The sequence below is a fragment of the Gigantopelta aegis genome, chromosome 14, assembly GCF_016097555.1.
Source record: "Gigantopelta aegis isolate Gae_Host chromosome 14, Gae_host_genome, whole genome shotgun sequence".
Lineage (NCBI taxonomy): Eukaryota > Metazoa > Mollusca > Gastropoda > Neomphalida > Peltospiridae > Gigantopelta > Gigantopelta aegis.
Genome location: NC_054712.1, coordinates 45,695,318 through 45,716,742, shown reverse-complemented (window position 1 = coordinate 45,716,742; position 21,425 = coordinate 45,695,318). Strand labels below are relative to the sequence as shown.

General features: G+C 37.9%; 1 protein-coding gene across 7 annotated transcripts in view; it reads left to right on the top strand.

The window, feature by feature from the left end:
- LOC121389401 (protein NDRG3-like) overlaps positions 1–21,425 on the top strand; it is a 56,093-nt gene that overhangs the window by 22,159 nt on the left and 12,509 nt on the right. For 6 of the 7 annotated variants that reach the window (XM_041521011.1, XM_041521013.1, XM_041521012.1 and 3 more), the window contains 7 exons: positions 7,048–7,147; positions 8,084–8,204; positions 10,158–10,196; positions 14,670–14,732; positions 15,943–16,003; positions 17,419–17,505; positions 17,999–18,076. In XM_041521011.1, the coding sequence (XP_041376945.1) occupies positions 7,048–7,147; positions 8,084–8,204; positions 10,158–10,196; positions 14,670–14,732; positions 15,943–16,003; positions 17,419–17,505; positions 17,999–18,076 (549 nt within the window). The remainder of the gene's footprint in view (positions 1–7,047; positions 7,148–8,083; positions 8,205–10,157; positions 10,197–14,669; positions 14,733–15,942; positions 16,004–17,418; positions 17,506–17,998; positions 18,077–21,425) is intronic. The other variant, XM_041521014.1, reaches the window with a different exon arrangement.

The window sequence follows — 21,425 nt, the reverse complement described above, 5'->3', positions numbered from 1 at the left end:
ACTGAGCCCCTCCATTGTGCTCCAAACCCCCACACCCGGATATTGTTACCACCTGCCTGCGTACCCAAGTTCCTATCGAAAATCACTCCCAACGCATTTTTATATTAACAAAGCAGTTCGCAGACAAAACAACTAACGATCATTTGTCAAATCGGCGGTAAACATAAATATATAATGATATTGGTACAGATAGTGAAGAAAATGTAAATGGGGCCCAGAGGGAATATATCCACAATAAAAACAGCCTCAAATAAAACCTGTATTCAAGTTCCTTTTGGAAATCTATTAACAAAGCAACTTGCAGACCCGCGATCGTTTGGGCCATTGGTAAATTCAGCCGCAAAAATAATGATATTGCAGGCGCGTGTGCACAGGGGTGTGCTTCAGGGCCTACCCTCCTCCCCCTGACCCGACATTCCCTAAAAACATCACTCACTAGTCTAGACACCCGTACTAAATTTTCTGCACATGTGCCTTTATACGTTGTTTTGCAAACCCCACCCCCCATAAACGTAGCTCGCCAGTCTAGACCCCCCCCCCCCTAACATTATTTCATACGCGCCTGCATTGGCAAAAACAGAAAAAGAAAAAAAGACAAATTAAAAAAAACACCCTAAATAATAATACATGTAAGAATAATACAAATAAAATGAAGTTTTTGTTAGCCGCTTGTGACAGACTTCACGTAGGCAAGCCACATACACATTTATTTGTCGATTTCACTTCTTTTCTCTCAAAACCGCAGTACACACACACACACACACACACACACACACACACACACACACACACACACACACACACACACACACCCAACCTCCTTTTCCTTTATTACTACTAATAGTTTTTCTTTTTCAGCAATCTACAAGGGTTGTCAGTCAGTTAAATTACATCATGTGTTTGGTTTTAAAATTATTATAATCAATATAGAGTGAATGATTTAAGGTGTCAATCGGAATATATCAGTATCATAAGTTTTAGGATAATTTAATTATTCTAATTTTAAAAAAATATGTCAACGATGCGGTATAAAAGTTGTTGGGGGGGGGTATTTTTGGGTTTTTTTATTTTTATTATTATTATTTTTAATTAAATTAAATTTATAACATATCAGCAGTTGACAACAACGGACAGATAAAGAGGTCACAGATTCGCAGCAAAGTGACCGGTGCGAATTTGCAGAATCGCAGCAAGTTGTTACTGGTGTGGAACAAAATAGTCTGATAGCCAATTTGGTTTTAAACATCCGTCCCTCAAACCACCCAGTCCACTCCCCATTTTTTTTTTAACTCGGTGGGACATCAAAAAGTCAAACTGATCAAACTGATCCCCATCATATATAATGAATGCTTCCACAGCTGACGCAAGTTGCACGTGAGTCAGTTTCACAATTTATTTATTTTTAAAAATTGGTGTTTCACTTTTATGACTTGAAGCTGTTAATGACAATGTACATGTAAACATGGTCAATATAATAATAATGAACAGTTCTATGCATTGGATGAAGTGCAAACGTAGTTCTTGTTGAAATAAAAGTTTAAAAAAATTGCCGATCCGCGAATTTTTTAAAACATATTTTTTTCTATGACCGCCGATATTGCCACTTTGGTTGGTTCGCGTACTGTATGTGAAAATAACAAAATATTTGTAGTTTCAGCTTTGACATAGGACCATTAAACTGTAATTTTAGAAATAAGAATGGCATATTTACTGTGGTTCTGTTATTCATTTAACAATTGACCGCAGTTATTTTTTGGTTCATGCAAGTATGAACCGAAAAAAGTATGTGCACATTGTATGAGCCCACGTAGTGGGTCATACAAAAGTGTGCACATGGTTTTTTCGGTTCATACTTGCATGAACCAAAAAATAATTGCAGTCAAATCTTATAATTAAATTTATATGCATACTTTAACAATACATAACTGAATTTATTTTGTTTAGCTTTAAATACACCTGTAGTATTGTTTGTGTAAACTTCATTGATACTTATGTCGCGTAAGAATGCGAACGTTCATTCACTATCATTTGAATCAGGTGATTTTTTTGTAAATGACGTCATTTCCTCTAACTGCTGTGCATTTTTACGGATTGTTTAGTTATATTGAAGGAATTGTCCTATTCGTGTTTAGTTTATATTTTATGAAAGTGAACGAAGAGAACGTGTCTAACATTTATGCTGTTGGTGGAACCGTTTAATTTTCGCCAACAACTGTAGAACATCGCTTACAAGTCAGTTACAGAAGTGAAGTTTCCTACATGATTTCTTGTCTCATGTCATGATTAGCGAAGAGGTTGGGGTTTTTGGGTGTGTGGTTTTTTTTTTTTAAATCAATGTGTATATATCTACATGTCTACTCTGCAATAGCATTTTCCATTAATTTATCCTATACATTTTTTGTAGCTTTCACGTGTGTTTTCTTCAAAATATCTAAATATGATTGCCAGAATAATCCGGCTTGTTGCACAAAAGTAGTGCGAGTCAGTGGGGGGGGGGGGGGGGCACGTGGCTTAAATTTTTTCGGTTCATGAGATATGAACGAAAAAAAGTACGGTAAGCACCCCTGGACCAATCAGATTGCCGTAAAGTGTATAGACGCAAATAAAATTTAATTATATTTGTTTGATTGAAACATATTTTATTGCTTTTTAAAGAACAGACGGATCCGGCACAGGTATAATATCCACCCGGTCCCCTCCATTATTATTTTTAGTTAGGGTTAGGGGTTAGGGTTAGGGTTGGGGTTGGGGTTAGGGGAAGGGGGGACCTGGCGGATATTTTTCCGTCTGTGTAAGAAGGGGGGAAAAAAAGAAAGAAAGAAATGTTTTATTTAACGACACACTCAACACATTATGTTTACAGTTATATGGCGTCAGACATATGGTTAAGGACCACACAGATTTTGAGAGAGGAAACCCGCTGTCACCACTTCATGGTCTACTCTTTTCGATTAGCAGCAAGGGATCTTTTATATGCACCATCCCACAGACAGGGTAGTACATACCACAGCCTTTGATATACTAGTCGTGGTGCACTGGTTGGAGTGAGAAATAGTCCAATGGGTCCACCGACGGGGATCGATCCCAGACCGACCGCACATCAGGCGAACACTTTACCACTGGGCTACATCCCACACCGTGTAAAAAGGAAATGTTTTATTTAACGACGCACTCGACACATTTTTATTTACAGTTATATGGCGTCAGACATATGATTAGGGACCACACAGATATTGAGAGCAAACCGGCTGTCACCTCTTCATGGGCTACTCTTTTCGATTAGCAGCAGGGGATCTTTTATATGCACTTTCCCATAGACAGGATAGCACATACCACTGACTTTGATATACTAGTTGTGATGCACTGGCTGGAACAAGAAATAGCCCAATTGGCCCACCGACGGGGATCAACCCCACACTAGCCACACATCGAGCGAGCGCTGTACCACTGGGCTACGTCCCGCCCCGAATGTCTGTGTTAATCAGCACAATCTCAGTGTCCCGTGCAGTGACAATATCTTACAAATTGTGTCTAATTGAGCACTCTGTTTTATACCCGCAAATTTTATCAGTCTGCCTTGAATCGGGTTTAAACATAATCTACTGTATTTTCAGGTCACTATAGTCCATCCCATCATTCTATAAAACTGTTTTTTGTAAATAATTTCAATTTGGTTTGACGTAACAAGGAAATTAACAAATTAAAAATCCCAGCTATTTTTGTGTGCAATTTACAAATCAATTGGCTCAGAAATAAATAACTTGTAGTACATTTCGTAATATGAAAAAAGGTGTTCCCCGTGGGATGGACTTTAAGTGTTGTGTCACATTAGTGAGTGCCAGACTTTCTTTGACTTGCCAATGACCTGTTTGTTATTTTGACATACATGTAATTTAATTTTCGTTTAATTTAACAGAATTTATAGAAATGTTTTAGCCTACAATCTATGTTTTTGTATATTTGCCAATATTTGTTAGTCATCACTGAATCCGGTTTGGACAGACATGTAGTCCTGTACATACAGGACTTCTAGAATTTTTATAAACTCCACTAGCTGTGGGATCAGTGATTTTGAATATTTATTAACCACAAATAAAAATTCACTAGCTACTACTTTACTTTAAGTTAATATAATTTTACTAATAGTAATAATGTCGACCTAAAGAGGGAGATAGAGCTTAAAAACACTAAGATTGGGGTATAGGGTGGGGGCAGGATATTCACATTTACAAAATGTACTTAAATGCAGCCTTTGACACTTCTTTTTTTTCACTAGCCGTCGGGTAATGCAGGCATTGAAATAAGCATTGTGTCTGGTAACCCATTTACAGGTTACCACAAAATATAACCTGGTAACCTATAGGTTTCCACAACTATATGAAAGTTAGAATTGAATTCCTGTTACTACTACGCGATCATTCTGAAATTGTAACGGTGCGCGTGAACATCGGTATGAAAAACGAAATCCGGAAGTAAATTTATCTAGTGGGCGCTGTTTAAACACGGATTGCCAAAATTTGCAATTCCACATGTGCGCATGAACATTGGTGCAATTTTGTACGAGAAAACAAAACGCGGACATAAATTCATCTAGTGGACACTGCTTAAACGCGGAGTGACTTGCACGCAAACATCGATGCAATTACTGACGATATAATGAAACGCAGAAGTCCTGAATGCATTGCCTGGTTTACGTTCGGAAACGAAACTACCGTTACGTTGAAATTTTTGTCGAGAACGAAACACCGTTCTCGACTTCTCTAACATGTGGTAACCTCCCGGTAACCTGAACGACCGTTCTCGACTTATTTCGATGCCTGTAATGGTAGTTATTTACTAGCCCAACATTGAATATCACTAGTCATGGGAGTGGGGCTACCATAAGCCCTGCTACATAGTTTTTTACATTCAAGCTGAGTTTTACTTATTTTCTGTTTTACATTCACAGCTATATCCCAGAACCTTTTTGTTTTGTTGTTTAACATAATATTCATAAATTACATACATAGTATTTTTTGTGTTGTATTGCTGATTATAATCTTATGTGGTTTTGTTACTGTTCAATACAGTTGTTAACCAAAACCTCACCTTAAAAAACATTGAGGTGAATGATTAGTTTCTCCACTAAATCAGATTTTAGGGAGCCATTTAAGATATTACCATATTGATGCCATATGAATAGGGCCTCCACGAGTCAAAAATATTGGACTCGAGTACTTGAGGTTCAAACCCGATCTGGACCCGAGTACCCGCTATTTACTAGATGATAATGAAATTAAGGAATAAGTAAAATAGCATTGTACATCTTAATTCCAGCACTGAACATGGATGTCAAATCATGCTATTGTATTGCATTCTAAACGTTCTAAATGGCTCATAGCCCTGCAGGGCTTCTAGATTGTGGTAGCCCCACTTCCATGGCTAGTGATATTCAATGTTGGGTTATTGCCATGCCAGACAGGGCTTCTAGATTGTGGTAGCCCCACTTCCATGCCAGACAGGGCTTCTAGATTGTGGTAGCCCCACTTCCATGGCTAGTGATATTCAATGTTGGGTTATTGCCATGCCAGACAGGGCTTCTAGATTGTGGTAGCCCCACTTCCATGGCTAGTGATATTCAATGTTGGGTTATTGCCATGCCAGACAGGGCTTCTAGATTGTGGTAGCCCCACTTCCATGGCTAGTGATATTCAATGTTGGGTTATTGCCATGCCAGACAGGGCTTCTAGATTGTGGTAGCCCCACTTCCATGGCTAGTGATATTCAATGTTGGGTTATTGCCATGCCAGACAGGGCTTCTAGATTGTGGTAGCCCCACTTCCATGGCTAGTGATATTCAATGTGGGGTTATTGCCATGCCAGACAGGGCTTCTAGATTGTGGTAGCCCCACTTCCATGGCTAGTGATATTCAATGTTGGGTTATTGCCATGCCAGACAGGGCTTCTAGATTGTGGTAGCCCCACTTCCATGGCTAGTGATATTCAATGTTGGGTTATTGCCATGCCAGACAGGGCTTCTAGATTGTGGTAGCCCCACTTCCATGGCTAGTGATATTCAATGTTGGGTTATTGCCATGCCCGATGGCTAGAGAAAACTTTTGGTCAAATGTTTCAGTTAAGTCTATTGTGTAAATATGAATATCCTGCCCCCAATCCAACCACCCAATGTTAGTGTGTTTAAGCTCTGTCATGTGTATATGGTATTTTGTGTTGTATTGCTGATTATCGTATGTGATTTTCAGTATTTATTACTCCAGCAGGCACTCTTAATGGGGAAAATAAAAATCATAATTTCTCACTAAGAAATTGAGAAATTATCATGCATTGGTCTAATGAAAAATACTATTGGATGATCTGACGCTTATAAACCAATGACCGTGTCAGTACTAAATATGACGTCGTCATGATTGGGCAAACACACACAAGGACATTATGTAGTTTAAAGAGTTTGCGTTTACGGTTGTCTGTTTTTGGTGTTAAATTTATAACAAAATGTCATTTTAATGCAATTCGTTATAGATTTTGTACCAGAATAAAGAGACCTTTTGTTTTTGAAAATTATCAATGAACGTGATTAAATAACAAAGTTATAGTAATACTCAGAACAGTACGTTAAGTGGTTTATATCGTTTGTGTGTGTGTCTGGCATGCATGTGTGTTGAAAATAAAGGCTTTTAGAGAAAAAATAGCTCAGGTAATAAATAGAATAACAAACTCGTGACAACTGAAAATTATTTCACTCAGGGCATAAATTTTATAATAACTGGTAACTTGTTTATTATCCTCTATTTATCTGTGGTTTTGTTACTATTCAATACAGTTGTTAACCAGACCTGATCACCGGGAAAAACATTTGAGGGGAGTGATTGATTACTCCACTAAATTTATGATATTGATACCATATGAATTGACATGCTGAGGGGAGCTAAAAATTGCTCTCCTTGAACTAGTCTGAGGGGAGTGAGAGTGATCAAATGGCGAGGTCTGGTTAACAGGACTGATTTGTACAGAGCTGTGTAGTGTACCAGTGTTTTGTTTGTTCTCCAGGAAGATGATGTTGAGACACCATACGGCAACGTCCACGTCGCTATCCAGGGAGACCGGTCCAAGATGGCCATTCTCACCTACCACGACATCGGCCTCAACCGTGAGTACATCACATATAGTCTGTCTGTTAAACGTGAATTATATGGTGATAAACTTCATATACACATACCACGACATTGGCCTCAACCGTGAGTACCGTACATCACATATAGTCTTGTCTGTTAAACGTGAATTACATGGTGATAAACTTCATATACACATACCACGACATCGGCCTCAACCGTGAGTATATCACATATAGTCTGTCTGTTAAATGTGAATTACATGATGATAAACTTCATATACACGTACCATAACATCAGCCTCAACCTTGAGTAGTACAGGGTTTCTGCCAGAGGGTAAAACTAAAATGGGTAAAGTTAACCTTTTAATAAAATTAATTACTCGTATCATTAATGTATTATTTTCTTATATTAAGCCTAACCCTGAACTTAACCCATTTTCTTTCTCGGGGAGGCCCAACACACCCCTTGTTGACTGTGGTTGCATTCAATTCCATAGCGCCATACCCAAAAAAAAAATTCTGGCAGAAACACTGAGTACATCACATATAGTCTTGTCTGTTAAACGTGAATCACATGATGATAAACTTCATATACACGTACCACGACATCGGTCTCAACATCACATATAGTCTGTGGAACCCATTGGGCTATTTCTCGTTCCAGCCAGTGCTCCACAACTGGTGTAGCAAAGGCTATGGTATGTACTATCCTGTCTGTGGGATGGTGCATATAAAAGATCCCTTACTGCTAATCAAAAAGAGTAGCCCATGAAGTGGCGACAGCGGGTTTTCTCTCTCAATATATGTGTTGTCCTTAACAATATGTCTGATGCCATATTACCGTAAATAAAATGTGTTGAGTGTGTTGTTACATAAAACATTTCCTTCCTTCAAACGGCAGTAGTAACAGTCATGACTGGTAGAAGTTTTGTTTTTGTCATGTAGACGAGACAATATTTTTCTCGTTTCCAGACGTGACATGTTTCCAGGGATTCTTCAGTTTCTCCGAGATGCAGCCGATACTGCGACACTTCTGTGTGTACCACCTGAACGCCCCGGGACAGGAGGAGGGCGCCATGCATCTCAAACCAGAGTACGTTTTACATCGCGGCCGTAATACTTAACAGATCTCAGGTCAGGTCAGGTCAGGTGATAGGGCTTAACGTGCACATTCAGCTATTGTAGCACACGCCTGTCGTGGGCGCAGGTGTCGACTTACACCGGCCCCTTCGTCCAGGACAGGAAAGGGTTTGGGATAGGTGAGAGAAGGGGCATTTGTGGTGCTATTAAATTTTGAATGTCCCATAGGATTAAGTCCAAATCTTTTTAATTTTAATGCGATGGTGCATACAAAAGACCCCTTGCTACTAATGGAAAAATATAGTGGGTTTCCTCTCTAAGACTATATTTCAGATTTACCAAATGTTTGACATCCATTAGCCAATGCCCATGCACGAGTTGTAATCTCACCGTGGTGCAGGGGTGTAACATTCTCTTTGAGAATGGCCAATACACCACAAATTGAAATTTACCATAGTGTGACACCCAATAGCCGATGTATTTTTCGTGCTGGGGTGTCGTTAAACATTCATTCATTCGTTCATTCATTCCATTAGCCAATGATTAAAAAATCAATGTGCTCTAGTGGTGTCATTAAACAAAACTTAAAAGTTAAATCTTTCCGTAGCATATTATAAAGAAAAGAAAAAAGAAGACACAAAAAGCATGTTGTGATATAATTTACTAGTGCAAGGGGCTGGTCAACAATTATGTAATGCTTTAGTGAGGGGATGGGTGAGTGATGGGAGGAGTTATGAAACATTAATGGGGAGGGAGGAATCTTTGTCGAGAGTTCTGCATTTTTAAAAACAATTTTCTTGTTTTTATTTATCAAGAAAAATGCTCCCAGTAATGGCTGATTTGTTCTTTAATGGATGATTTGTTTTGCTTGAAACCAAGCAAACATTTACAGACAAAATCTAATGATATTGGTCAAATATGCCATTATGGCAGGGAAAGCGTTTACTTATTGACAAATGTTACATAATTTTTGGAGGGATGTAGTGGCCTTAGCAATACAAAACATTACATGGGGGAAGGGGGATATAATAAAAAAAAACAAATTGAGCATTAATTGTTGAATGGCCCCCACAGTACAAGTAAACTGCAGTAACTGTTTTAATAAACAGTGTCACAGCTGTCATTCTGTTGTAATACTCAATAAGACGAGGCAATGGGATAGCTTCCTAGGTTATAGGAATGTTAAAATGGAGGAAAATGTATAATTTTATGTGACATTGATTATATTACATATACATTTAGCTACTGTGACTAAAGGATATTGAGAATGGCATGTGTCAAAACAGAAAAGAGCTCATTTGTTGTTAATTCAGCGGTATTAACTAACAGCTCACTTAGATTGTATTAGAATTAGAAAAACTTTGTATTTGGCTGTTTTGCTCGTTTTTCGTGTAGAAGTAAAAATGTTTGGTGTTAACTTTTGTTTTTAGACAGGATCTTTCATTACCATTTGTTTAATTGGCATTATAACGTGGAGATATACATCGTGGGTAACTTTTAACTCATGTTGTAATTCGTAACTAATATTTATATCTGGCACAACTAACAATCAAATCACTTGATTAAAAAAACAGTAGATAAGTAGATACCTTACTATAGAGCTATGTCTATTTACTTATAAATATTAATATTCTTATAAAATCTACAAATAATATCTGGTGTATGAAAGTGGATGGTAAGCACTGTCCTGTCATCTAAATGCAATGGAAGTATTGGAAGTGGGTTTTCTCTTTTGCATTAATTCATCAACCTCTGTCATGAATATTGAGATAACTATACAAGTCATCACTAATCATGTTTAGGTGTATCATGTTAGGAACCTAACTGTTCTTGTTTTAATGGTGTTGGACCAAAACATCTGCTATGAAGATGCCTTAAACACTTTTGTTTCAATATTAATTTTGTTCGTGAATCCTGAGAGAAATGTTTTTAATGTATATAATAAATATTTCTTGCTCACCAACAGACATGATGTTCTGGGTAATCCCGAGTCGCTAGGTCAGAGGTACGTTACCATGGTGATTGAGGCAGTGCACTGTACTGGTGGTCACTATTTGAGCAACATCTTCTGATCCAACCTCGCTTCTTAGTACTTCACTCAGCTTAGCCACACTTTCTGACTTTGTTTTGTAGTACTTGATTCAGTTTAGTACATTGTTAGTAACACTTTCCAACCATGCTTTTTAGGACTTGACAATGTTGAGGACATTCTTATGGCTGTCTTAGCCAACTAATGTTTAATTTTATTTTTTTTAAATTGTACATTTTGATCACTACTGTATTTAAACAATACTTTTTGACCCAACCTTGGTTTTTAATACAAAGTAAGTTTAACCTTTTCATTCTTGGTGGAGAACATCAATAGCCGATAAGTAATAAATCAATGCTCTAGTGGTGTCATTAAACAAAACAAACTTTTTTATATTGCTGTGCTCAAATCAAGCATAAAGTCCCAATTTTTTCCCTTGGTTATACTAGCATTAAAATAAATATAATTTGGTGATTGGTTTAAACTAGCCCTAACGGTGTGCCTGTAGGTGCATCCACTTCTCTTGTACCATCACAGATGTCTACATATGTGTACCTTCTTCTTGATATGTGCAGCTACTTCTTTATATGTGCACCTACTTCTTGATATGTGTGCCTACTTCTTGATATGTGCACCTTCTTGATATGTGCACCTACTTCTTTATATGTGCACCTACTTCTTGATATGTGCACCTACTTCTTGATATGTGTGCACCTACTTCTTGATATGTGTGCCTTCTTCTTGGTATGTGCACCTTCTTCTTGATATGTGCACCTACTTCTTTATATGTGCACTTACTTCTTGATATGTGCACCTTCTTCTTGATATGTGCAGCTACTTTTTTATATGTGCACCTACTTCTTTATGTGTACCTTCTTCTTTATATGTGCACCTACTTCTTGATGTGTGTACCTTCTTCTTTATATGTGCACCTTCTTCATGTGTGTACCTTCTTCTTTATATGTGCACATTCTTCTTTATATGTGTACCTTCTTGATATGTACACCTACTTCTTGATATGTGCACCTACTTCTTGATGTGTGCCTACTTTATATGTGCACCTACTTCTTGATATGTGCACCTACTTCTTGATATGTGCATCTACCTTTTTATATGTGCACCTACCTCTATATGTGCACCTACTTCTTTATATATGCACTGTGCACCTACCTCTTTATATGTGCACCTACTTCTTGATATGTGCAGCTAACGCTTGCTCTGTTACAGATTTCTACATATGTGCAGCTACTTCCTACTTCTGGCACCGTTAGAGATTTCTACGTACATGTATATGCACCTAGTAGTATTTCTTCTGTACTTTCACAGATTTCTACATGTGCACCTATTTCTTCATATGTACACACACTTCTTGCACCACTACAGATTTCAACGTATGTGTACCTATTTCTCATGTACTTCCACATATGTTTACATATGATCACTTGTTTTTCTTGTTCTGTCAGATTTCTACCAATGTGCACCTTGTTGTTTCTTGCTATATGACATGTATATTAGATTTACTTCCATGCAGGTCTTCTGTCTCACGCTGTCACTGATTCCACACATGTCCATCTGCTTCTCTCAAACTATCAGTCACAGTTGTTTGGTTTCATCCTTGTTATTTTCATTTCATCATCTTTCGGTTTTTTTAATTGTGTGTGTGGGGGGGGGGTGGGGGTGGGGTTTGTGTTTTGTGCGTGTAAATTTTTTTCTGTCATGTCAAGTTAACCTGGGTCCATACTTGCTAACATTTTCGAATGAGAAAATTAGGTGGTGCACTGCAAGGGAGCTTGTGGGGGGGAGGGTTTGGATTTGATTGATCAATAGTTTATGTGCAGCCAACCAAAGCACCACTTTTAGTTGTGAATATAGTTTTCCGCCAGAGGCCACAAGCAGAAACTAATGGAACCAGGTTACCATGACGACACGGCATACTCTAGACCTTGTTACGACTCACTAGCCGGAGTGCTGTCTAGTAGCTAGGCCTACTGAAGTAAGCTGGATTAATCATTATTTGATATCGATTTAAACCAAACGCAAATTAAAGCTTAAATTTCTCCTTTTTTTACTTTTCTTTTGCTGAAAGTGGTAGGAAAGCTTTGAAATGCTGTAGGCGGTAGAACAGTAAAGAAATTGGTAGCCTACCACATGAAGTGGTAGGGTTGGCAAGTATGTGGGTCTGCTTGACTGTATGATTGTAAAAGAGTCGTGTATCTTACAGATTTCTATGTATGGTCACCTAGATATGATATAGGAGAGTCATACTTTGGCAGCTCTATCTAATTCTGTGCCCCATGTTTTCTTCCAGTATCACAGGTTTATAAATAGTGCACCTGTTCTCTCCAGCTATATTCAATCAATAAGTGTTGTTTGCTGTTTGTCTTGTCTTTTTTTTTTCCTCTTTTTTTTTTAAATCACATTCTTTTTATTGCTATTGTAAACAGAATTTCCCCCAAATTTATTTCTGAGCTTATGACTATGTTTCATGTTGTTATGCAATATAGTTTGTATCTAACGTGAAACCTGTGTGTGTACCAACTGTGGTGGTATGGTGGTTTAAGCTATCAGACGTAGACCAGTAGGTAATGGGTTCACATTCTTCATGCGGCTCCCACATACAGTGAGAGTTAATGATAGTGGGTAGCAGAATATCGGTTTTGTGATTTTGCTAACTACTGGAAATTATTGTATTTTTATTAAATCCGGAAGCCTGTAAACGTAATATATAAAATTGTCTGCCTGAGATGGGCAAGTTGTGTCTATGTCTGTGAATCCCTTAAACTCCTTATTACTTCAGATTCTAGAGGTAAGTACTTTGTCAAACTAGATGGTAAGTTGTAATGCTTTATCAACCATTAAAGGGCGGGACATAGCCCAGTGGTAAAATGCTTGCTTGTTGCGTGACCAGTCTATGATCGAGCTCAGTCAGTAGGCCCATTGGGCTATTTCTCGCTCTAGCTAGTGCACGACTACTGGTATATCAAAGGCCGTGGTATGTGCTATTCTGTCTGTGGGATGGTGCATATAAAAGATCCCTTGGTACTGATGGAAAAATTTAGCGGGTTTCTTCTCTATGACTTTGTTAAAATTACCATATGTTTGACATCCAGTAGCCGATGATTAATAAATCAATGTGGTCTAATGGTGTATTTAAACAAAAGTAACTTTTTTTATCAACTATTTTGGGCTGTATTTTATGGAGCAGTCTTAGTGCCCAAGTTAGCGTTGGCATTTCAGGTGATTTTAGCACCAGGATCACTGCGTAAAATGGGGCTCGCAAGTTTAATGCTCTCCTGACCCTCTTCCTGGCTATTTGTTATTACAGACTCACAGTAGCATCTATAGTTCAAGACCTTTTTTATCCAGTGCCATTTTTTTCCCAGGAGCTGGCATTCCAGGAGGACATTAAATGTTTTTAATATTGCTTTCATTGTTTTCATTGTTGCTATCGATGTTGTAATTCTGCATGGGTGTTTTATATTGGTGTGTGGTGGTTGTGGTTGTAGTTCACATGTTCAGTTGTTGTGTGATGTGTTTATGATCTTGTGTAGAATATGAAGTGTTATTACATAGTGTGAATATATCCAGTATGTAGCTGTATTTGGGATAATAGTGTTCTTATTGCTCTGTTTAGCCAGCCCATCGGTTTATCTTTGGCTGGTTTTCAGTATATTGACATGGATGTATTGTGGCTATACCTAGCAGGTGGTAGAGGGGGATAAGTGGAGCAAAATATGAAGAAATTTTCTTTTGTATTCTACAAACTTTGTCAAGAGTATGATGGAAGCAGAAAATGCATGTAGAAAAATGTGTGTATTGCAAGAAGTGCACTTACCTAAATCTGTGGGCGGGACGTAGCCCAGTGGTAAAGTGCTCGCTTGATGCAATGTCAGTTTGCGATCAATCCCCGTTGGTGGACCCATTGGGCTATTTCTTGTTCCAGCCAGTGCACTACGACTGGTACATCAAAGGCCGTGGTATGTGCTATCCTGTCTGTGAGATGGTGCATATAAAAGGCACCTTGCTACTAATGGAAAAAATGTAGCGGGTTTCCTCTCTATGACTGTCAAAATGACCAGATGTTTGACATCTAATAGCCGATGAATACTAAATCAATGTGCTCTAGTGGTGTCGTTAAACAAAACAAACTTTAAATGTTTTTTACCTAAATCTTTTATTTAAATACCGGTAGATGTGTTGTCTTTAATAATGCTGGATAATTCTGCACGGAAAGTAATTTTCTGACCAACGTTTTAGGAGAAAGAAAGAAAGATATTACATATCTAAAGACACATTGAAATAATTTTGCTTTGGAATTTTCTATTAGTATGTTGATATTTTGTCACATAGTGTTGCAGAAATTAGTACAGTTGAACTGTATAAATTGTGTTACGAACATTTTAAATACAAATTATAATTGCCTCAGTGATTACTGTTTATCTATTATAGGTTTGTCTACCCAACTATGGACCAGCTTGCGGAAAGTGTTCACAGCGTTGTAGAGCATTATGGGTAAGTCCAAACGTCATGGTATCAACCATATTCTTTTTTAAGCCACATACACAATACAAAGGATAAGGATGAATCTACCATTAACATTGGAAATTCCACACCAAACTATATAGAGCACATATGTATTGAAAACATGTTGAAGTGCAAAATGTAATTATAAATATAAGTATAGGATGTATTCATTTACCGGTCACCTGACACATACATTGTGGTGATCACAGACAGGTGCGGATCTAGGTGGTTTGGGATATGCACTCCTTCCCAGAACATCATAGTGTCCCGAAAATCCAGTTTTTGTAATATCTTGGTTGTCTTGTTTTTTTTTCTGGGAAGATTCCTGTATATTATGCATTTTAGTATACTTTATTAATAATAATAATAATAATAATAATAAATTCTTTATTTAATGAGGGTAACACAGTTAGCAAAAGCTAATCTTCCCGAAGGCCCTTTGGAATACTATAGGTGCTCCAACCTTAGACAAATCTTGGATCTGCTTCGGATCTTTACTACATCAGTTCTTTTCACTATTCTCATTTAGGAATGTATATAGTGACTAACGAGTATGTTAACTGTGTTACTATGTGCAGCCATCAAAGTAAGCTGTAGTCAGGCTAACTGATTTATATGGTATTTCTGTCATAAACAATTAACCATCACCTGAGAAAATTGTATAAACCATACATTGCACAAAAAAACACAAAAAAACAACAGTTGTATTGTAAACAGTATCTACAGTGAAAGTCCTCTAAACCGGACACGCTCGGGACCATGTAAAAAGTCTGGTTTTGAGAGGTATCCGGTTTACAGAGGGTCTTTTCTGCACAGATGTTAAAACAGGGACCATGAAAAATGTCCGGTTTTGAGGAATTCCGGTTTACAGAGGGTCCAGTTTTGAGAGGTTTTACTGTATTAGGAAAAACAGTTTGTCTTAATAGATATGAGACCTGGCCAATCCTGCGTGGGCTGGTGATGCCATTGTGTGAAAGTAGTGCAGTAATTAGGAAAAACAGTTTGTCTTAATAGATATGAGACCTGGCCGATCCTGCGTGAGCTGATGTTGCCATTGCATGAAAGTAGTGCAGTAATTAGGAAAAACAGTTTGTCTTAATAGATATGAGACCTGGCCGATCCTGCGTGAGCTGGTGTTGCTATTGTGTGAAAGTAGTGCAATAATTAGGGAAGTTTAATTATGTTCAATGTTTTTCAGCTTGAAGAGGTTTATTGGGTTTGGAGTTGGAGCAGGAGCAAACGTCCTGTCTCGTTACGCTGTGAGTTACTTTTTCTCTTTATCATGCTCAGCTATGAGAGTATTGGTTTTTTTTTTTTATGCATTTCATTTCATTTTAACTAAATAATTTAAATTAGGGTTGTATTATGGTAAAAATTAATTTTTTATCTTTTGGAATGTGCTTTAAAATTTAAATTATAATTATTAAAAGTCCCCTTACCCCTTTTTGATTTAATATTCTAAATTGTCCTTAGTATTCTGTCTCGGACCAGGCTACTGGCTATCCAGAGACCTCGCCTGTGACAGACATGCCTGAAACCTTAGTGGTATAAGAGCATTTTAAAGATACTCTCTCTCTTTCTCATTTCAACTTATTTTCAGTTTTGTATCCAATTAAGGTTCAAGCACGCTGTCCTGGGTACACACCTCCGCTATCTGGGCTGTCTGACCAGGACAGTGGGTTAGTTGTTAGTTGGTTAGTGGTTAGTGAAAGAGAAGAGGGTGTAGTGGCCTTACACCTACCCATTGAGCTCTTAAGAAGTCGCTCTGAGTTGGAGCCAGTACCAGGCTGCGAACCCTGTACCTTCCGGCTTGTAGTCAGATGGCTTAACCACTGCACCTCGGAGGCTGGTTTGGGGGTTTTAACTCTTTGTCTTGTTATGTTTTGATAGTTTTTAATTTTATCTGTTTTACATCTCATCTTGCTGTGAGTTTTGTTTTTGTGAGTTTACATAATGTACCTTGTCTTCATGCACTGTGACCTCATGTTGACCTCATCTTGTTGACTTGTTAATTTTTGTTAACATTTTTGTGTGTTCATTATTTAATCTTGCTACTATGTGATTTATTTTTATTTATCCTGCAACCACCGTGTCTATTGACAATATGATAATGGATAAAGCAAAGTCATATCTTGCTACTAGCTCAAGTGATGTCACACGCATAGTCTACATTACAAATTTGCTCATTTGATCTCTAGGTCATCGTACAATGTGGCTGAAATAACAGAAAACAATAGCCTTTCCTCTTAATTTTTATAGTCTGCATGACAGAGATAATAACTGATTAATGACGTAAGAATGGGAAAATTCGTGAGGCTCTTGAGAGGACATTTCTCATTAGTTTAAACTAAAACTAAAATAAAATGTGTTGAGTGCGTTGCTAAATAAAACATTTCCTTCCTTTGGCGTGAACTAAAATTTCTGTTATATCAGCCATATTGTACGATGACCTAGAGGTCAAATTTCACTACAGACCTCACTGTAAATGTATGTGGTATCAGTATTGTAATATTTTAAATGGCTTCCCATAGACTAAGTTAGGCAAGCAATTAATCACTCACCTTGATGGTTTTTTCACGTCACGGTCCTGCACTAAACTGAGTGTATTTCTGTGTCTTTTCATTAACAAAGACAGATTGCTTTGCACTAGAATGTTGTACATTCGTTTTTCTAGCTCTGCTACCCAGACCAGGTGGATTCTCTGATTGTTGTGAACGCGACGGCAGCCCAGGCAGGCTGGATTGAGTGGGGATATCAGAAAGTAAGTCTTCACCATAGTCACTGGTTTGTAATACTACTCAGTCTATAGTTGCTATGTTAGACGGCTGGTTGGATTGAGTGGGGATATCAGAAAGTAAGTCTTCACAATGTTCACTAGTTTGTATTACTACTCAGTCTGTGGTGGCTATGTGAGTCGGCCGGCTGGATTGAGTGAGGATATCAGAAAGTAAGCCTCAACCATCAACTGGTTTGTATTACTACTTAGTCTGTAGTGACTATGTGAGACAGCCGGTTGAATTGAGTGGGGATATCAGAAAGTAAGTCTTCACCATCTACTGGTTTGTATTACTACTCAGTCTGTAGGGTCTATATGAACTGCATGACAGGGGAACCATATGTTTAACATACATTAGCCGATTATTGATTAATCGGTATGCTCTAGTGGTATGTCAGAATTAACAGACATTTAACATGCATAAGCCGATGATTGATTAATCAGTGTGGTGTTGTTGACTGTTGTGTATCTGTTTCAGATGAATTCCTGGTACCTGTTCAGCGGTCAGCTGACTAACTTCACCGAGGAGTATCTGCTGTGGCACTGGTTTGGAAAGGTAAATCACTAAATTTGGTGTAGATCATGTTAACCCTTATCCTGCCGTTGACGTGTATACACGTCAAGCGTCATCACAATGACGTCACTTTGCATTGTTTTCATTTAAAAATCGTTTTCTAAATTAATTATTGACATTTTTGTCAAAAACAAAGTAAGAAAATGTCAATAAATAGTCTTAGAATGACATATCCAAATATTTGCTAAATTGCTGGTGTACATCTTATGGTTTTTTTAAAAACAAAAATGACCCGTCAAATGGCGCGTGCTATTGTTTGTTATTGTTTCTTGTTTTTTTGGTAGCGGTTTCTTTTATGTCTACAAAGTTGTCATAATATACTATTATATATGAACTACATTATGACAGTTGCATTAAATTAGAAAAAGTATCACCTTTAATGCCTAAAAAAGGTACAAACACAATCAAATAATTGTAATCCGACGGCATAAACAGTCGTCGAAAAGCGCCATTTCCCTGTTTCTATTTATAAACAACAGGTCATGTGACAGCACATTTCCCGCCATACAATTTGACAGCAGTAGTACACATTGCTTGCATTTGCGGCTAACTGTTTTCATTAATAATTACAACGTGGTTACTTATACTACAGCAGACGATATTCTAACTAACTATGTTTACTTGAACAGTTACGTCGACTATATGATCGAATACGCACATGTGTTCGGTGTTCGTCGTTGTTTTGTTGTGTGTTGTTTTTCTGCCAGTTTTTCCTTTTCAACATTCACATTAGTATTAATCACTACTGAGTGGATATATATTTGTTCTCATTTTTAAAAAATGAATTACAAACGATAGGTTACGAATATCTGCTGAAGTAGTCTGCAGAATACCGTGACCTACATTATTTTCAATAACCAATCACAAAACATTCTCGTTGCGTGTCACACATAATTATGTGGCGCCACCGTTTTTTTGTTTTTATTACTGTACCAGTCGCGGATCCAAGGATTTGGTGGGGGGGGGGGGGGGGGGGGGGGTGCCGTGCATGGCTTTTTATGAATAAGCGTATATAAGCAGTGAATGTTTTGTAATAATGTTGTATGGTGGATGACAATCTTTTAAAAATCAGGCATGTGTGCTGGGATTTTGGGTAGGGGTGTCTGGAGAGCGAAGTTTATAGGGGATTTCTGTAATGCTCTGCCGGAATATGTATTGAATTTTTTTTTTTTAATCTGCTCGAGCAGGGACCAGAAGGGGGGGGGGGGGGGGGGGGGGGTCGACCCATTCCCTGCACACATATCTGCAAATGTTATAAAGATAAATTAATCATCATGAGGTAAACTGTAGTTGTGTTGCACTGTTGGATCTATTGTATTTTGATAAATTTATTAGTACCAAAATCTAAAAATTTGGGTGAATACGACAGAGACATTCGGGCAAATTGAGCTGGCCTGAAACCTTTTCATCATGTACTAGTAGTTCCAACATTTCTCCCACAATACTAGTTGTAATTAAATCCATGTAAAATTGTGTAGTGCTTCGTTTGAAACCCTATATTATATATAGCTGGTTGGCAATAACGCTAAAACTAATAAATGTTTTTTAGTTGGTGGTATTTTCGTTTAATTCGGGCACAAATTAGCCTGCCCTTCTCCCTCTCCCACCCCTACAAAACAAAACGGGATCCCGTACGCTTATGATTAGTACATCAGGCCTGTATGGTACCAATTGGTGTGGATGCGTCGGGGGTATACATACCCTTACCGCAAGGTCCAATTATTTTTCCATGCAACAGTTATCGACCGTTTTTTAGAACATCGACACGGTCCTTTTTTGTGTTACGCAACACCCCCAAAAATTTCGTGCGGTAACTATATGGACCTATATAAAATGTGAAAATTACAGTAGGATAATGGTTTGCAATAGATTCAGAGTAAGTAATCACGTTTTTTATTTTAAAAATATGGTGATAACTAAATTTTTTAAAATAACAATTAAAAAGAAAAACATTCCACGTACTTTAGCAGGGCGGACACTGTTGTGTAGGCAACGACCCGAAACATTGTTTTTGTCTCAAAAATCGTTAAACAAATTATTTAATGCAATTAAAATGTTGTATTCTGGATGTAATAATCACAAATCATAAAACGATCCTATATTGTTGATAAAAATATCAAAGAAAAATCGCAAAAACTTTGAAGTGTATGAATTTTTTTTTTATCAGTTGCAACTACATTTTGTGCCACACATAAACACATTCTGACCTCCCTCTCCAAGGGCCTAAGCGACAGGGCCCAAAATTAAAAAAAAAAAAAAAAATGAAGCGGCATAGGCCTAAGCGTACGGGCTCTCATTTTTGTTGGGCATGCAGGCACATTTCTGCCAGAGAGAGAAAACCCCTAACATTTTTCCATTAGTAGCAAGGCATCTTTTATATACACCATCCCAAAGACAGGATAGTACATACCACAGCCTTTGATATACCAGTCATGGAGCACTGGCTGGAACGAGAAATAGCCCAGTGAGCCCGCCGATGGGAATCAATCCCAAACCAACTGCACTTTACCACTGGGCTGCATCCCGCCCCTGGTGTGGGAGGAATGCATTGGGGGGGGGGGGGGGGGGGGGTTGTTGTTAAAATAATAGAAAAATAGTTTATTGATACTGATGTTTTAAGTATGTAACCTTCCTGAAATGACTGCAAAATGGTGTCTTGCACCTTCCATGCTCATTGGTTCATTGTTTAAATCCTAGTTACAGCCATGAACAGCTATATAGGGTTGCAAATGAATCACTACATATTTTTACATGGATTACAACTAATATTGTGTCAGAGTAAAATGATGGAAATACATGGTTAAAAGGTTTTAGGCCAGCTCATTTGCCCGAAATGCTATACCTGGATAGTATTCAAATAATATATAACGGCAAATAGATGACCAGTGTATATAACTTGAATGGAGATCACAATAGTTATATAGAAATTGCATATTCGTGACCCATTTCCTTGTGAATTTGGTCATTCTACCCCTCTCCTAAAGGTGGGGCACAAATAGGGGAAATTAAGCCAATTATCGTGTCCAGGAATACCATACAAATATCAATTTTGCGAATTTCGTTAATGTCGTGTCCCTGGGCCCCCCCCCCCCCACCCCCCCTCCCTCAGGTAGGAGACAAATTCATTAAACCATCTATCATATAGACAAATGCATTTAAACTATTATGTTTTCAGAAATACTAGACCATTTCCAACCAAATTTATTTGATAGTTGCTCTTACCCATGGAAAACCCAAAACCATGAATTTGGTCATTTTAATCCCCCTAGGAAAATGGGTGCTCCGCACTCCATGTGTTTGGTAGTTGTGGTCAGCAATTTACTCAGGTGAC